Source organism: Podarcis raffonei, chromosome 5 (genome assembly GCF_027172205.1).
Source record: "Podarcis raffonei isolate rPodRaf1 chromosome 5, rPodRaf1.pri, whole genome shotgun sequence".
Lineage (NCBI taxonomy): Eukaryota > Metazoa > Chordata > Lepidosauria > Squamata > Lacertidae > Podarcis > Podarcis raffonei.
This window is the reverse complement of record NC_070606.1, coordinates 68,247,089-68,265,822: the sequence shown is the minus strand read 5'-3', so window position 1 is coordinate 68,265,822 and position 18,734 is coordinate 68,247,089. Positions and strand designations below refer to the sequence as shown.

General features: G+C 39.5%; 1 protein-coding gene across 4 annotated transcripts in view; it reads left to right on the top strand.

The window, feature by feature from the left end:
* PIK3CB (phosphatidylinositol-4,5-bisphosphate 3-kinase catalytic subunit beta) overlaps positions 1–18,734 on the top strand; it is a 103,568-nt gene that overhangs the window by 69,342 nt on the left and 15,492 nt on the right. For all 4 annotated transcript variants that reach the window (XM_053389978.1, XM_053389980.1, XM_053389979.1 and 1 more), the window contains 12 exons: positions 1,463–1,645; positions 2,101–2,262; positions 3,006–3,092; positions 4,965–5,216; positions 6,588–6,684; positions 8,665–8,795; positions 10,274–10,327; positions 11,549–11,737; positions 13,300–13,421; positions 15,071–15,214; positions 16,325–16,424; positions 18,446–18,624. In XM_053389978.1, coding sequence (XP_053245953.1) covers positions 1,463–1,645; positions 2,101–2,262; positions 3,006–3,092; positions 4,965–5,216; positions 6,588–6,684; positions 8,665–8,795; positions 10,274–10,327; positions 11,549–11,737; positions 13,300–13,421; positions 15,071–15,214; positions 16,325–16,424; positions 18,446–18,624 — 1,700 coding nt within the window. The remainder of the gene's footprint in view (positions 1–1,462; positions 1,646–2,100; positions 2,263–3,005; positions 3,093–4,964; positions 5,217–6,587; positions 6,685–8,664; positions 8,796–10,273; positions 10,328–11,548; positions 11,738–13,299; positions 13,422–15,070; positions 15,215–16,324; positions 16,425–18,445; positions 18,625–18,734) is intronic.

The window sequence follows — 18,734 nt, the reverse complement described above, 5'->3', positions numbered from 1 at the left end:
GGAAGGTAAACGGCATTTCCGTGTGCTGCTCTGGTTCGCCAGAAGTGGCTTAGTCATGCTGGCCACATGACCTGGAAGCTGTACGTCGGCTCCCGCGGCCAATAAAGCAAGATGAGCGCCGCAACCCCAGAGTCGGTCATGACTGGACCTAATGGTCAGGGGTCCCTTTACCTTTACCTTTAATAGCTCTGAACACCTTTAACTAACTACAGCGCCCAGGATTCTTTGGCAAAAGCCATGGCTGTTTAAAGCGGTATGATACTGCTTTAAATGTATAGTGTAGGTGGTGAGGGGGCTATGTACCCTATATAAACACCTCTCTGTGTAACATTTATCTATGTCCAGTGGTATCTGCCCTATTTGAAGTACTGTTTGTTTGCTTTATTAAGCTATTCATATACTGCCTGTCGTGCAATCATTTCAGTACAAATATACAAATACAATAAATATTCAGTACAGATATACAAATAACAGTATATAAAAATATATACACTGTTAAAATCAAGTCTGATCGAGCAGTCAGTTAAAAAAAAAACTTAGCTTTATACAGTGGCAAGCTGTATTTGTAACACTTAGTTGACCATGTGGTGCAATGGCAGCAATTCTTTCTTTGGGCCTAAAACATTTCTGGGCACCTTGAATGGACCCAGAAATGAGCTGTCAACCAGTGCAGCAGTTTTAAAGTGGGTTATATGAGATCTAAATTGAACCTCAGTCAGTAATCTGACTGCTGTATTTTTGACCAGTTGAAGTTTCTGAGTCATCTTCCTGAAGGGTTCCAAAGCATGAGATTCAATGTATGCTATTAATCTAAGTCTATTTTGACCTTCATACATTAGTGTTTAGAACATTAAAAAAAAAAAAAAATCTATAGAAACACTGTGTTTAAGAAGGTCTCCTTTTTAAAAAAAATTGAATTGCGAGGGCCTCTGTATCTGGCAGTTAACTTCAGGGAAAGTAGCTTTTTTGAGACAGATAACTTTTGAAACTGAGAAAATATTGAATTGATTTTGACAGACTTCTTCATTATGGTTATGATTTTCCATTGCAAGGTTTGGCTTGCTACCAGAAGGCTGCTATATAAATAGGCCTGTAGACAAAAAATAATAATCATCATAAAATGTAAAATGAAAGCAGGCATTTGTAAATAATTGCTTTTGAATTCCTGCATCTTCTTAGTGTGTTCGAAAAAATAAAAGCTCTGTATGTACTCTTATAAAAGCATTTGTGCGTAGACTCTGTGATGAGGATTCATGTGAAAAAAACGTATTTTATCTTGCACAATTGCGTATTAAATAGTAAAATGGGTACCTACCAGGTTTATTTTTTTATATAAATCAGGAAATATTTTTATTAAAACCTATATGGCCCATAGACTGGGGGTTTTATTCTCTAAAGTAAAATGAATTATTATATTCATTCATACTTGAAAGTAATAGCTATTACTTCTTCTTTTTAATAGGACGTATTTAGTTTTCAGGTGTCTCCTAATATAAACCCTATCAAGCTGAATGAACTAGCAATTCGTAAACGTTTGACTATCCATGGAAGAGAAGATGAAGAAGTTGATCCTTCTGACTATGTTCTGCAAGTTAGTGGAAGACTGGAATATGTTTTTGGGGACCATCCATTAATTCAGTTCCAGGTATTCTTTTTTTTAAAAAAAGCAATATGATTGTTTAGGAGGTGTGTCTTAAAAAAAATATCAGATATTGAGTGGGTGGAAGTTTGTGTTTTCTCCCAAGATGTCTATTTTTTTACTTCTTTGGTAATGTCATACATGAAGAAATATATAATTGGACAATTCAGATGTGAACTCTGTGTTTTGCTCTACAATACCTATTCTAGGTGCTTTGTTGCCCAAGCACCCACATATATGAAACATTTTTGAAAATGAATCAAGAGTTGCAGCAAATATTTTAAGTGTGAATGTGCTTGACTGGTTAATTGCTTTTTTGAAAGCATAAATGACCCCAAATGATTTTCCCCCCCTTCCTTTTTGAAGTATATATATGGACCTAAATAAAACATGCTTTAAGGACTTCATGTTTAATTTTCAGCATGCAAATAACAGATTCATTGCCTCTCTTCCTTTCTCAGTATATCCATCGTTGTGTGATGAGCAGAGCTCTTCCTCAACTCACTCTTGTTGAATGCAGCACCATAAAAAAAATGTGTGATCAGGAAATGGTGGCTATAGAAGCTGCCATAAACCGAAAACCAGGCAACCCTCCTGTTCCTCTACCACCCAAAAAAACACGTGTGAGTTTTCTCATTCATTTTAAGAATTGTTGCATTCATGTCTGGAAGGTACAAGCAAATCATTTAAAAATGCAGCTTAAAGTTGACTGTTAGTTACCGTATTTTTCACCCTATAGGACGCACTTTTCCCCCTCCAAAAATGAAGGGGAAATGTGTGTGCGTCCTATGGGGCGAATGCAGGCTTTCGCTGAAGCCTGGAGAGCGAGGGGGGTCGGTGCGCACCGACCCATCTCGCTCTCCAGGCTTCAGGAAGCTATCCGCTAGCCGTGGGAGAGCTGCGCAAAGTCGCGCAGCTCTCCCGCGGCTAGCAGAAAGCTTGCCTGCACCCAGAAGCTTGGGGCGCACTGTGCTCAGCACACCCCAGGCTTTGGGCTTCGCGCAGCTCTCCTACGGCTTGCGGATAGCAGCCTGTTCTGCAGGCTGGGGTCGGGGGAAGCTCGGGCTTCCCCCGCCCCAGCCCCGCACCTGGGGGGGGGGAATAATTTTTTTTCTTCTTTATTTCCCCCCCAAAAAAAACTAGGTGCGTCCTATGGGCCGGTGCACCCTATGGGGCGAAAAATACGGTAATTGTTTGTATTGTTACCTCCATAAGCCATTCTTGGCAAAAAAGAAACATTCTTTGCGGAAGAGAGACATTAGTTATTGATTTAGCGCAGGGCTTTTTTAAAGCAGCATGATCTTGAAATGTATGCGTTTCTCAAAAAGCCTGGAAATCTCTCATCGCTGTTTCCTTTCTACAACAGTTGACTCAAAGTGTATGGGATATTAACAATCCTTTCAAGGTAGTCCTAGTGAATGGCAACAAGTTGAACACAGAAGAGACAGCTAAGGTAACTAAATTCCTCCCCAACACAAGTGATGTTTCTGCTGGTTGTCTTAACAAATTTCCTTTGTTTGTCAAGGCTGCATTTGATTTGATTATTTAATAAACAAGGGCCTGATTTAAATACCAGTAGTCTAAATGACTACATGATTACAATCGGGAATTGGCTTGAATCTCTGGCTGAACTGTAAATCAAAAGCTACAGAGTGACGCTAAATGTCTTGAAAAAAATATTTAGGTAGACAGAAATATGACGTAAGGTGATATGTGAACTCTTAATCAATCTGCAATTTAACTGAAAGATATTCCTAATTTTATGGCATTAATATGTAAATGTTTTTTTAATGTTCAGATGAATTTCCAGCTTTTAAAAGATTTGCAAGTATAATCGGGTTCCACTAAGCATTTTGCTCTGTACTTAGTTCAATGAAGATGCTGAATGCAGAAGCAAATGAAATGGTATTTCCTGTAAAAAGAATGCATTTTAAACCAAGGTTGTAACATGTAAGAGCTTACTGCACAAACCCCTTCCTATGCATTTTGCCTATGAAATAGAATGGCATGCATTTTTCCCTTGTTTGTTTGGCATACAGTTAAGTGAATGAATGAATTTTCAGCTAGAGAAGACAAAAAAATATATATGAATGGGCTCATAGTGTGGCATGACTGACATGATATTTAAAACAATTCACTGACCTTTCAGGACAAATTGTTTTGAACAAAAATCAGTTCAAGTTTTTATCTACTGAAAGGGAGACAAATGCAGTAATTGCTAAGGAGAAGCAGAATGCCACAAAGCTATTCTTAAGAAACGTGTTTTACCATTTTGCGTTTTATGTAATCTGTGTTTTTATATTGTATTTTTATGTTGTGAACCGCCCTGAGATCTACAGATGGAGGGTGGTATACAAAGTTAATTAATATATAATATTGTTTCCCTGTTTGTTATTTTGGATGAATATTGCAGAAATTATGCATATTTATAATCCTAGCAATCTTTTTCTTCCTGAAAACAGAAAAGAGACAAAAAAGACATTGTGCAATGATCTGTTTAAAAAATGGACCAATAATGTGTGCAGCAAGTTTTTGTCTACATTTTCCAAAAAAAGTGCTCAGTGCTTCATTTAAGCTGCTATTTAAAATTTTGCCACAAAGATTTGTCTATAATAAACCACATTTAAAATCAGGGAGATTTAGCATTAGTTCTGGCTAAAACCCATTCCGTAAGCTCTGAAGGAAATCTGATTGTGAGTGACTAACTTTTTTGCTTGTATTACTATTTTGAAAAGTGCTTTTTGGCAAAGGTACCTTAGACAGCCCCCAAAAGTTTGCTAATTATATTAAAGAGAAAGGACTACAGCTTTAGAAATACGTTGTGGTTTTTTTTTTAAAAAAGCTATGTTTACATAGGAATATCACTCCATTAGGACACAGTATAGAATATTAAGGCATGTGCCAATTATATGCACTTGAAAATAATCACATACCGTACATGCATACTAATTTGCAATTCAAAAACAAATTGAACCATTTCCCAGTTGTAATAATTGCCTCCAAAGATTCAAAGGCATCCTGAATTGCCATTATCATTCCTGTTCTAGAAATATAAGCAAAAATATGTGTGTGAGGTTAGTTATGCTTCTTGTCACCATCCACTCTCCTAATTGGTAAACTTTGTGCCCAGTCATGAGAAGCAATACCCACAGATTGCTTAGATCTTCAGTGTAGCTAATTCTCTAGCACGTAGCATAAGAACACTAATTAGGGCAAATATTCTAAAGCTGCCTTGCCTTCTTTCTAAGCAGGAAATACTTCTAGGTAAATAATCCTTACTCTCTGGAATGTGTTTGGATACTTCCCTGTCATGTCTCTCTTGCAGGTTCATGTCAGGGCTGGTCTCTTCCATGGAACTGAGCTCCTTTGTAAACCTATCGTAAGCTCAGAAATATCTGGGAGAAATGACCATGTTTGGAACGAACCCTTGGAATTTGATATCAACGTCTGTGATTTGCCAAGAATGGCTAGGCTGTGCTTTGTGGTCTATGCTGTGATGGATAAAAAGAAAAAAAATAATCCAAGCAAGACACTTAATCCGTCCAAATACCAGACCATTAGGAAAGCTGGCAAAGTGGTAATGGATTCGTTTCTTTACATTCCTGTTCGTTGTACTGGGAAGTCTCTGCATGTGTTTTGCATACTTTTCATTTCCATAGCTTTTTAAAATTCTAAACTTCAGACTGAAAGTTGGGATGTATGCTGATATATATACACACATACACGCATACAGAGAGAGAGAGAGAAATATATATATTTACACACACACACACACACACACACACACACACACTTGAGTATGTACTATTCATTTTTAAACAGGGGTATAGGACCAAACAATAATAATCTTGCCTTACTGTTTTTTCTACTTCATTCTTATTTCTACCATTTGTGAATTTCACATACCGTTCTACATTTGAATACAATAAAAGGAATAAAGGTGAATGCTTCTCATATATATATATTCACATATTGCTTTCTGCCAGAGGATAATAAATGCCACGTTGGAAAAACATTAAAAAGCATAGATTCAATTTGCTGTAGTTCTGCTGGCATTCTAGATTGCACAAATTGTGTTCAGCCTAGTTCTCAAGAGTTTTTCCACACTGTGCATAGAAGTCAAGTTTGCTGAGGCTTTGCTTGCTTTTCCATGGTGTTTCTCATTACAAACAAAATTGCACTCAACATTGTTGTGTCTGTGTTGTACGCCCTAAACTATTTTCATGACCCAGAGCAGGGTTTCCGAAACTTGAGCTGTTTTTGGACTACAACTCCCATCATCCTTAGCAGCATCCGTGGTCAGGGGTTATGGGAATTGTAGTCCAAAATCAGCTGGAGGGACCCCTCTCCCTGTTTGGGAAACCCTGCTCCAGAGGTAATATGATGCATCTCATCCGTCATGTAGTTCCAGCATCTTATACTACAGGGGTGGCCAATTCCCAAGAGACTGCGATTTACTCAGAGTTAAAAACTCGCAGTGATCTACCCCCTTTTTGGGGAAGGAAAGCCCTGTTTTGGGGGGTTCAGGTCAAAGTTGAGCTTTTTTAAGGAATGAGCAAGGCCCATTTCTTGGAGGTTTTTTTTTTTTTTTAGGAAGAAGGAGGGAGGCCATTTTGGGGGGGGGCAAAACTTTTGAGCCAATGTTGTTGTGCTTCCACAGACATGCTTCCACAACTTACCTGTTGGACATGCCTGTTGTACTATATGAGAGCAATTAGCTTGAACTGCATATATTAATTTACGCTTGTGGACATTCAGTTTCAAGAATAGTTCAGACTAGTAGTTTCTTATTATAGAAAACTCTTTGCACATTGCATTTAGGATTTTTCCAAATCCACATCACAACTTCTTTTTCTCTGTGTATGTTATGTGTGTGTGTTGTTCTATTGTGTTAAGGTTTTGAATCCACTATGGCCTCATCTTCAAACAGTATGATTTTTCATTGCAGCACTACCCTGTCGCATGGGTCAATACTATGGTGTTTGATTTTAAAGGACAATTGAAAACTGGAGACCTCGTACTGTACAGCTGGTCGTCATTTCCTGGTAAGGCTTAATTTGTGATAAGAAGCTGCTTGTGCCATCAGCTATGCAGTGCTACTGCACAGCCTCCGTCCATTTCAGAGGGGCTGCCTTGCTTAGACTTCCACAAAAGCCCCTCTGAAATTGAATGAAGACTTCGTAACATCAGATCACAATCCATTCAGTACTTCCTGTAATACAGAGTTCAGTGTCTCCTGAGCACATGAAGATAATGATTATGCTTATAAAACGCAAATAGAATATGGATAATAAAATATGCCTCGTAATATAAAACTGCGGGAGGCAGTGGAGGACAGAGGTGCCTGGCGTTCTCTGGTCCATGGGGTCACGAAGAGTCGGACACGACTAAACGACTAAACAACAACAACAACAATATAAAAAATGCAAATGTTACCTTGAGGTAAAATAAAGAAATTTCTTTGTGCAGGAAAAGCACTATTATGGCAAATTTAGACTCCAATGTTTTCCACTTAACTCATCTGACATGGGCTTGGAGCAACTGTTCAGCTAAGGTGCAGCTTTGGCTGAATGCATGAAATAACTTGGTCTGGAATAGTAGCCATTCTATAGGATAATCACTGCATGACTACAGACTGAATTGGCATTATTAATTCAATGGATCCTTACCAGTTCCTGCTGACTAAACATTTTGCCTTTTTTGCAATTTGAGGTTCTTTTAAAATGCAGAACATAGCAAAAAGTGAATGTCGGTATTTTTATAACAGATATCGTATCCCTGGAATGGAATTGCTAGCTTTTTCTCTCTTTAGAAAAAGAAACAAATCCAGCCCCAAAAGTAATCCCCACCCTCACATCAAATTTCTGGTAAAATAGTGCCAAACCACTTCATTGACTTGTGTGTGCTCCTTGGTTTAAAGGAAAGAGTTATCTCTGTTCTGCCAGTACATTATTCCAAACCTCACTGGTCCTCAAGTCCATGAAGGCTGCAGTCTTCTGCACAGAAAGGGTAGCCAGCGCTGTGCCCTTCAGATGTTGTTGGACCACATCCCTTACCACATCTGGCAACATCTGGAGGGCCCCATTGGCTACACTTGCCACGTACACTTAACTGGGAGCAAGGCCTGTTGTACCATACATTTGGCAATAGCTTTATAACTACAGTGGAACCTTGAGTTATGGACGTAATCCGTGACGGAGGCATGTCCGCAACCTGCAACGTTCACAAGCTGAAGTGCCACGTCTGTGTAGGCGCCGGCACGATTTGGTGCTTCTGCGCGAGCGGCAAAACCCAGAAGTGACCCGTTCCGGTACTTCTGGGTTTCCCGTGGTCCGCAACCCGAAAAAAACATAATCTGAAGCAAATGTAACATGAGGTATAACTGTACACCAGTCACCATGTTCGGTATGAAGCTAATGACATGTCCAACATCTACCACTGAAACAGGATATCAGAACTTGAAATCCAACACAGTAAGGATAATCCTGAATGGAGCTTAATTCATGTCCTCGTCACTTCTGTTATAGCAAGTCTGCTACATTTTTATTATGGATTTAAAATAGAAATAGACCACTGTAGACTTTTCCAACCTCTGGGATTTGTAAACTTGTTTCTACATTGAATTAGAAGGTATCTCTTACGCTCAGATGGGAATGGTCCAGGAGTAGAAGAACACTTCTGTGCATCACAGTGTGATGAAATTATTGCACTTTGTTTCAGGGTGGGGGGCCATGGATGGTTAGAATGTGTGTTGGAAAGTCATTGACCACCTCTCCCAGCTTGCCTTGTGACTTTTAAAACCCAACCTCTAAAATTAAAATTGTATAGGAAATAAAAGTGGGCTCTGCTTACTTGAGGCTGATGGTTTTATTTGTCTCTCTTACTGTGGCTCTGGGAGCTTTTCTGCTAATGTGGCTGGCATGCCTTGTTAGTATACATTTAACACAGACTTGAATTTTGTTTAGCTATGCTGCAGATTGAATGCTTTAAAATATAAACACAAAATGTGTATTCTGGTTGCCTAGATGAACTTGAAGAAATGTTGAATCCAATGGGAACTGTACAGACAAATCCATACACTGAAAATGCAACAGCTTTGCAGATCAAATTTCAAGAATATTCCAAATTTCCTATTTATTACCCTCCCTTTGATAAGGTAAGATTGTTATGGGTTCTTGTATTTTCTTTTCCTCCATGCATGATCCTGAATGCATTCTCTCTAACTTTACAGAGTTGCTCCTCAGTTGTTGCTGTTGTAACGACACTCAAGTATAGTGGTACCTCGGGTTACATACGCTTCAGGTTACAGACTCCACTAACCCAGAAATATTACCTCAAGTTAAGAACTTTGCTTCAGGATGAGAACAGAAATCGTGCAGTGGTGGCACAGCAGCAGCAGGAGGCCCCATTAGCTAAAGTGGTGCTTCAGGTTAAGAACAGTTTCAGGCTAAGAACAGACCTCCAGAACGAATTAAGTTCTTAAACCGAGGTACCACTGTATATGAATATGTGTCTACAAAAAGTTGACTAAACTTGGAAAACATTTTGCCTAACTGCATGTACGCAGATGCACATGTGCACACACATGCACATGCACATGCACACGCACACATACAGTGCTCACAAAGGATTCAATTCTATACACACTGGGGCTTCTGAGTAGAAATGTATGTGATTAGCCTGCAAGTTAGTCACAAAAAATCAGTGGGAATGAAGTTAGTCATGACTAACATTTCCCTTGGTTATGACTAAGTGTAATTCACTAACAGAACAATCCCAGTTCCCTGCTGCTGCCACCAAAGCTCTGCAGAGCAGCAGACCCACATCCTGGCCACTCATGGTGGCAGGCTGGGGGACAGGCAGATCAACCCTGATCCCTGTACCCACTCCAGACTGGTGCAGTGATCAAGCTTGTTGCCAGCTGGTACCAGCTATAAGAGCATCTCAGGATCCAGCAGATCTTGGGCTGGCTTAGCTCCCTCCTCAGAGTACCCCATTTTGGAGCTTTCCACTGTTTCAGCATAACTGCCCTTCTCCTATTAGTGCTAATTTAAACCAAGGGTGATATATAACTCCATCTTAAGAAACAGTCAACAAACGTACCCATCTTGGAGACCAGAGTATAATCTGAGCCAAGCTGATGACCCATGTCCATTTTCCTACTTCTACTGCAAATGTATCAAGGCTGTTGAACCCAAGGATTTTTTATTACAGTTCTGCCAAATGGAAATGTGTAAGAGAAATGTTTTAACCTTGGGGGATCATAGAGTGCACAACTCTAGCCAAAATAAATCTGACCTTTTGGGGACCATAGTGTTTCAGAGTCTACGTGCTCCTGGGCTAATTTTTTTCGTACATGAGGCTGTTTTCAGTTCTGTTGTTGTGCGTTAGAAGATGCAGTGCACTAATCCAGTCCCTGTTGAATTATGCACTTTGTTTATGTAGGCATATTGTGGCATAAGGTACACGCATTTATATACTGCACTTAGCAAAAGGGGTTAGGAAAGAAGAGCATAAATATTTTATTTACTTACATGGCTTTTCAAACTATAGGGATCATACCGTTTGATCGTCTTTAATTTCATTGTTCTCCAACATTGTCATTTAATTCCTGTCTGGTGTTTGTTGTTGCAGATACTTGAAAAGGCAGCTGAAATTGCAAGAAATAATGATAGCTCTGGTATGGCAGTAAGTATCAAAGGTGAAACAATTATCCTTCCCCCATTTAAGACTTAGAACAAGATGTATTTTTATTACCCTCCCGTTGCTTGTCCAGAAAGCATCTCTTCAAGGTGTAGTGAAGTTGTTCTGCACTTTCAAAATTACATTTTTAAAGGACAGGGTAAACACACAAAACCTGTTCATTTCCCTACAACCCACTGAAGGCCAAGTCCACATTACGGTCATATTTTTAATATGATTACAAATTTGGAATCCTAAACAAATTTGAACAGCTTGGTTGTCATAGCCTATAATTTTAATGTTGTGAAATTATAGCTTAAATAATATGCCATTCAGCATAGTGCACAAATTCCTCACTAATGTGCAAAATAATAAGAATTAATTATATCAACAAAATATTTCCTCTGAATAACTGATCTTCTAAGAATACCCCATTCTATTTTACACAACTTGAGCGTAGATAATAAATTCACATGCTAATAGCCTCTTGAATGTACAGACTTTATAAACAATTTTTACCACTTATGATATATAAAGCTCCATTTGAAACTCACTGAAATGTCTTCTGTACACATGTTTAATTAATGTGGAATAGAAAGTCAGAAGAGATAGCATGTACGGTATAGTTGTTTTAAAACGTTAACTCTTTGGTGATGGTGGTGGTGGTTGTTACAGTTCAATAACAGATGTTGGAAGTGGAAAAGTCAGTTTTTAGCATTACCTGCAAAACTGCTTTAGTTTTAAAGTATTAGTGACTTGTTCCTCAGTTTTGGCTTTGGCTTCATGTGCTCTTTTTCATCATTTGCATACTAGCATTTAAGTTGCTAGAAATGCTCAATTTTCATTAGTTGTGTGGGTCTAGAGACATCTACAGTGCCTGTGCAGCAAATATAAGCCTCCAGCGTGGCTCAGCAGAAATATTTCCCAGATTAAATGGGGAAATAGCAGTAGTGCCCTCTAGTGCTGAAGTGCACATTTGCTAAAGTTGAGTGTTAAAATATATACAGGGTTAGTCCTTTAAAAGAGGCCCTGTGGATACAGAGTACACATGTTCCATGGGGCCTCTTTTAAAAGACTCACCCTGTATAATGCACATTAGTTGCTAGCAAGGAGAGTTCATGCTGTTCTAGCTTCATGCCATTTGGACATGCAGTATAGAAACAGGCACATTTGTCTCAGTGTTATATGCATAACTTGTAAACAGTGGTTCTCGACCTTTAACCAAAGGGCCGTGGTGGCAAAAAGTTCTACATTGAGCTAAAGGAGATCATGGAAAGGGACCCCTTGTCTCAGCTGTGTGAAAATGAAATGGATCTCATTTGGACTTTACGGTATGACTGTCGTGAAAACTTCCCACAATCCCTACCAAAGCTGTTGCTCTCTGTCAAATGGAACAAACTTGAAGATGTCGCTCAGGTAAGGAGGAAAAAGAAATACCTGTACAGCAATAATAGTAATGCCAGGGGCAGAATGTGAGCAATTGTGGGAGCAATGTGGGAGATTTTATTTTAATTGCCGTTAACTGCTCATCAGTGAAACCAACTGCCATTAAATGGATTTTGTTTTTCTTAGGTCTTCTAAGGTGCCACAACATTCTTCCTTGTTTTTAGTGGACTTTGCATAGCTACTGCTCTGCACCCTCTTTGTCAGCAGTGCTTGATCTGAAAAAGAAGAGATTGTTTACCTACTGTTATAGATAGGGTCAACCTAATGTGAACAAGGCACTGACTCAGGGGTGGGTGCCTGTGGTTTTCCTGATTGCACACACACCACCCCAAGTCAGCCTGGCCCAACCATCAGGGGTGATTAGAGTAGCAATCCACCAACTCTGGAGGGCTACAAATTCTCTATCCCTGCTCTTAACTGCTAAAGCTTCCATTTTGCCAGTTTAGGTTTGCCAGCTCCTATGGAAATACTACACACATACTAATTCCCCATATACATATTTCCAAACAAACATGCATTTTGTGGGTCAGTATCACCTGTATGGTATTCCTACATATAGTAATTGTGCCACTTCATAGAAGATGCACAAGCATTGCACACAAGTATCAGAGACTATTCCAGACTCTGCTTCTGAAATCCAGGAAGACTAGCATCTTTCCGACACTAAACAGAAGCTTCTCAGGCTCTGCCTGCCTGCCTTTGAGGAAGCCCCCCCACCCCTCTGACTCCCCTAAGGTGGGGAGGAAGAAACAGCTAAGATACATTCCAGAGTCAGACATCATGATATATCAGCATATCACAGTATTTAACTGTTGATACATCTCAGTGTTGAAAACCAGATATTACCTGGGCCAGGCCTAATGTCCACAGTTAATTAGTCCTAAGCAGATAACCTGGATCATTGCAAAAGACAGACCCTCACGTTCCACGTGTGGACAGCAGGTTGATGCATATGAGAGTTTGCCATATAAAACTAGCCAGTACCCCAAGCTTTCTAGAATCTGTAATTAATTCTTCAGGGTTGAACTAAATTGCCTGCCTCTGTCACAGTCAAGATCAGACAACTATACTAAATGAATGATTCTATCAAGTGGCAACACATCATAGAAGGAGCTCCAGATAATCCTAAGTGTCTTATCTGATGCCACATCCGATTTGTTGCCCTCCCCACAAACACCTCCTTTGCCCATTTTTCCTCTGCTGCTTCATTAGCCATACTCGGATCTTTGTGCTTGTTCTGTTCTGCCCTCTGGTGGGCGGTTGTTGTTTTGCTGCTGCTGCTAGAAAAGCAAAGCCAGCTATTCCCAGCCTCTTTTTCCCAATTGCATTTCCACCTAGATGAAAATAGAAATGCACCCCCTGAATTACAGCTTTCTCTAAAGTTGGGGGTGGGGAAGGGTACCTGTGATTTATGCTATATAGTTGTTGAACACATTTCACCTTCCTTCCTCAGGAAATCTGCCCATGGATATTCTTAAACATGTATCTATTTAGTCTTGCTTAGTTATGTGTGTGTTTATTTTCCTTAACAGCTTCAGGCTCTTCTCCAGATATGGTCCAAGCTGCCTCCCAGAGAAGCATTAGAGTTATTGGATTTCAATTATCCAGATCAATATGTAAGAGAATATGCCGTGGGCTGTTTAAGGCAGATGAGGTGAGTTTGCTGGCAACTTTTATTTCAACAGCTGACTCAAAGAATTAAAATGCAGCCACAATGAAAAGACTCGGTGACTTTCACCCTGCATGAAATAAATCTTACAAATTAAGGAGCAGGCAGCCTCTTCAGTGTCCAGCTGTGGGCTAGGCTGCTATCCCAGTTTACTGATCGTATCAGTGGAACCGGAGTGGGTGGTCCTCCTTTGGGAAGTGCTGTCCAGTTGAGACAGAAGAAGGCTTCCTTTGGAATCTGGGTCAAAAGCCTTAAGGAAAGCTGATGGGTTTTTAAAGGTTTGCCTAGAATATAATGCTTTCACACATTACTTAACTGGAGAACTGCTTTGCAGAACTCAGAGAAGTGCAGATTTTGAAGGAGGACAAAGCTTCAGTTTGTGCATTATTTCAGAAAGTGTGGATTTGGTAGGTTCATCTTTAAATGCGAATTGAATCTATTTTCCCTCCTCCGTACCTATGTATGTCACTGATGTCCTCTGTCTACAATCCTATCCAAACATCTGGGAATAAGCTTCACTGAAAATTGTGAAACGTACTTTTGAGTAAGTGTGCTTAAGTTTGCCATGCGTACATCCAATTTGCTTGTGGATGTTAAAAACTATGTCTTTTCAAGAAGCTTCTCAGCTGTTTTTTTTATTTTTATTTATCTACTTAAAATATTCATGGGCTTAATGCCATTTTTGCTCCAGGAAAGAAATGGGATATTATCAGTTGCAATGCTGCTATGCTCCTATTTTCCTTGACTTCTCAAGAGTACTGGATGTGATGTACAACATTTTTGTATTATTTTCAAGGCTAAATTGTTAACAACATATTTTGACTTCAGTAAAATGTAAACAAGGTGATTTGCTCTGTCAGGCTGGTCTAGACTTGTGTAATGAACCAGTACTGCTGACAGAGTTGTTCTTAGATTTCTTTGAATTCATTCTAGGTATATTCATTATTAACTCCTTGATGCGGTCAAATAATTGAATGCCTATGTAATTTTTTTTTGGGGGGGGACTTTTCATTTGACATACTTTTCAGGAGAGTAGTTTTAGTCACTGTACAACATGTTAATTTGTTTGGACATCTTTTCTTTCTTTTTTTGCTGGGCTGTAAGTAGATAAGAATCCCTTAAGTTACAGTGAACTATTTGGTAGTTCAGCAGTGTTTTATTTTGTCACCTGTAATAGTTATTCCTTTTCACAAATAAATGAGTGAACAATGTTTCCTCCTTAGGTTAAAAAAACAAACAACCCATTACTTCAAATTTCATTTCAAACCCAAACAGCTGCAAACTAGCTTTTTTATTTTATTTTATTTTTTTAAAGATGTTGTAAGCACAGGAAAGCCAGAAAGCAGTTACTGAACTTGCCTGATGATCTTTAAGACAAATTCATATGACTGATATTGAATACTTTGTACATCTATCAGAGATATCTGCTATGAATGATAATAAATGTTGCTGCTGTTTAAATCCTTCTGGTTCCTATCCTCTGCTTTTATTCATTGCACATCATCCATTTGCTTCATATATCATGAACATGTTTCTAATCTGATGCATTTCATGTTGAGAATTTCCCTCCTGTTGATTTAATGCATCTTCCCACAACTAAGCTAGTTTCTTGGGTTTTCTTTATCTTCTTCCAGTGATGAAGAACTTTCTCAGTATCTTCTGCAGCTTGTGCAAGTATTGAAATATGAACCTTTTCTCGACTGTGCTCTCTCCAGGTTCCTGCTAGAGAAAGCTCTGGCAAATAGGAGGATAGGACAGGTGCTGTTTTGGCATTTGAGGTAAGGCTTGCTCATCTATTGACACGCAAACGTATAAATTATCTCTCTTCCACAGAACTCCTGTAGCAATTTACTGATACCATGATTTTGGTGTCCTTGAGACTAGTCTCATCGTCCCTTCATTTATATGTTCTGTCAGAAAAACTGGAAAATGAAGAATCTCCTCTTCTGAGACCAAGTTTATTAGCCCTAATAGATGTGATGAGAAACTCTTAAGACTGAGCCAATGTCTCAGGCACCAAAAGGGATCTAGATGAATCTTCCAGCAAGGGTGTAGGAAAATTTGTAAACCGTTTTCAGGCTGTTTTGTTTGTTTGCTTGCTTTTTTACAATTAAGTAGCATATAAATTCTACAAAATAAAAGCAAAAATAACTAAAACTCCACCTACCTCCTGGCTTTAGATTAACTTTCTTCTTGCCACCTTTTGACATGTTCTCTGCCTTCAAAGAAGAAACAGTCCTAGCCTGTCTATGTAAAATAAGAGATGCTATTAGGGAGAAGGATACAGTCTGCCTTATGGGAGGGAGAGTGCTTGAGATTTCCCTTCCAGCTATGCTCTTCCCCAGTTGTCTCACTGCCACGTTGAACAGCAGTGAAGAAGGACTTCAGAAAGATGGTAGATGCTGCTGCGGCACTGTAACCCATCAGAAACCCATCTCTCTGGCAAGGCTCCAGCATTCATTCCTCCTACTACAAAATAAGCTAACAATGTAGAAGAGAAGTCAGGGGAAAACCCTCCCACATAGGAAGGTGCCTGCCAAAACGTTTGACTCCCACTCTGTTTCCTGTATTTTTGACTGACTTCATGACAAGACTCATGTCTACTCATTTTTATTCCTTTGATTTGAGAGTTCAGAGAGGTATGATTTGAGAGTTCAGAATGCTTCACATGGAGCATGGGATGGACAGCTGTTTTGCAAAGGAGTTGAGGTCACAGTTGTATCATGCTATCCCATATGAAAGGGTACATGCCCACTTGACTCTGAATTTCTTTATTTTTAAGACACTGACATGATATTGTTACATCCATCGTACAACTCCCTAATTATGTAGAATGACTGTGAGAGACGTATTTATACATGGAGGGTTTTTCCCCTCTTTTCTTGTAGATCAGAAGTGCACATACCTGCCATTTCAGTGCAGTTTGGTGTGATACTTGAAGCTTACTGCCGTGGAAGCATTGCTCACATGAAAGTACTTTCCAGACAGGTATTGCTTATTTTAAATCCTTACCTTCAAGTCACTCCTGGAGATGCGATGATGGTCCAGGTTGCACACTGCACATCGCAGAAACAGTTTACTATGTACATGGAGAATGCTCCCACTTCACTGTTCCCCTATCGGACAAACCATGATACTAAACCAAAAACAAAGTATGGATTAATATTGTGGTTTCATGGCATAACACTAAGACAGGGATTATGGTTTGTTGTGTCTGCTCATCCTAGGAGAGGAGCCATCTCCATGTTCATAGTAAATCATTAACTATGGTTTACTGAGACATGTAAATGCTGCCTGTGAATAGGAATGAGATGAGCAGAGAGAGGATAGATGGGTACTATGATGTGTAAACAGGTGTCCTGGACATAATCTGGAATTTTAGCAGTCAATCTGATTCTGCTCTTTGGTGTTAGGCTTAAACACCACCTAGCATAGCAGTCGTAATCTTTGCATGCATGCAATTAAATAAGAGCACTGGTCTTTTCTAATGAAATAATTTTGAAAATGGTGCTATTTATAGTTGATTTGTAGGTTGGCAAAAATTTAGGTGTGTGTGGTTTTTTCCTGTGCAACCATAGTTACCTGAATTCAGCAGTTCTAATGGAATCTGCATTGCAAAAGAAAACCATTTAGCTTTGGAGTATTGAAAATGTCTTCTTTCTTACAAATGTGTTTGAATGAACTCCTAAAAAAGAATGGGAGTCTTAAGCATATTTCAGCAATGATAGGCTTTGGGACTGTGACATTTCTGTGCACTTTAGAGGAGGAAGTGCATGTCAGTGCAATCAAAGAAGGGGCGCAAAAAATTCCCAACTGTGCAAACACGGAAGAAATACAAAGTAGAAATACTTCAAAAAGTTCCTGTTTGTATAGCACAGGTTGCATTTTGTTCCCTTGTTGCTGATGTTTGCACAGCTCCTGGAATTGTGGAAATTAGGGAGCTTTGGGTTTTGACAGATGGCTGACCTGACAGGTCTCCACTGCCTCTCTTCTGTAATCAAACTCCATACAGCTTCCACAGCATCCTGCCAGGCATAAATCAGCTTATCTGTAAGAAAGTTTCAGCCCTTGAACTGTGCCTGATGCATTAAGGTAAATTTTACAGCAAAATAAAAACTGTAAATTTGAAAGTGAATCAGTACTGGTGCAGAGAAACCTACTCAGCCTCCTATCCCAAACTTAGTTCGCTTAATAATAAGGGAATCGATCTATGTTGGAGCTGCAGAGAGGTGCACAACACTTTCGCAGTGTTAACACTTAATTATTTTCAAGGCATCGCAGCTGCTTCCTCCTAGAAACTCCCAACAGTAAGTAGATAACAGTTGGAGATAATTGGGAGAAACTGCAAAGCAGAAGTTGCAGTGGGGTCTGTGTTTGTGACCGACGTTTGCCAAAAACAGAGCCTCTATTTTGGCTTGGATTTAGCATGTAAGCTTTCATCTGGGTTTTGAAGGCACAAGGGCAGATAGAAATAGCTAAGGATGGGAAGTCTTGTGATCACATTGAAACAATCAGGCATGCATCTGAATTAATGGAATGAGCAAAATATTTTCCTGGTGATCCTGACAGACGAGATGACATAAGCATTAAGCTTTTTTTGGATCTAGGTCAGGCATAGGCAAACTCTGGGCCCCCAGATGTTTTGAGACTACAATTCCCATCATCCCTGACCACTGGTCTTGTTTGCTAGGGATGATGGGAATTGTAGTTCCAAAACATCTGGAGGGCCGGAGTTTGCCTATGCCTGATCTAGGTACTTAAGGATCCTTTTCACATTAAAAAAAGCACCTGTGTGGAAGCTGCTTTTTTGCAGCTTTATCCCATGGTGCTCATTTTGCGCCAGATGGGCAGTGCAGATAATGGGGGTCCTTTCGATGTCATTGCTGCCCAGTCAGAATCGAGGGTAATGCAGTGTTTTCTACAAGATTGATCCCTTCCATTTTGATTGACTTAGTCTTTGACCTCACAGAGATTTAGAAATTAAAATCTATTTTGCAAATTTATTTCAGGTTGAAGCACTGAATAAGATGAAGACTTTGAATAGTATAATAAAACTGAATGCTGTGAAACAAAGCAGAGCCAAAGGAAAAGATGCAATGCACACCTGTTTAAAACAAAGGACCTACAAAGAAGCCCTTTCCAATCTTCAGTCCCCTCTGAATCCTTCCGTTTTGCTTTCAGAACTGTAGTAAGTGGAGTGGTCTCTTGCTTTTATGTATGCTGTAGCTCTTAGGTGGAAGCAGACAAGCAGAAGGCTCTTGCTCTTTGACTTCTGTTGGCTGCATTGCTCAGCAGACG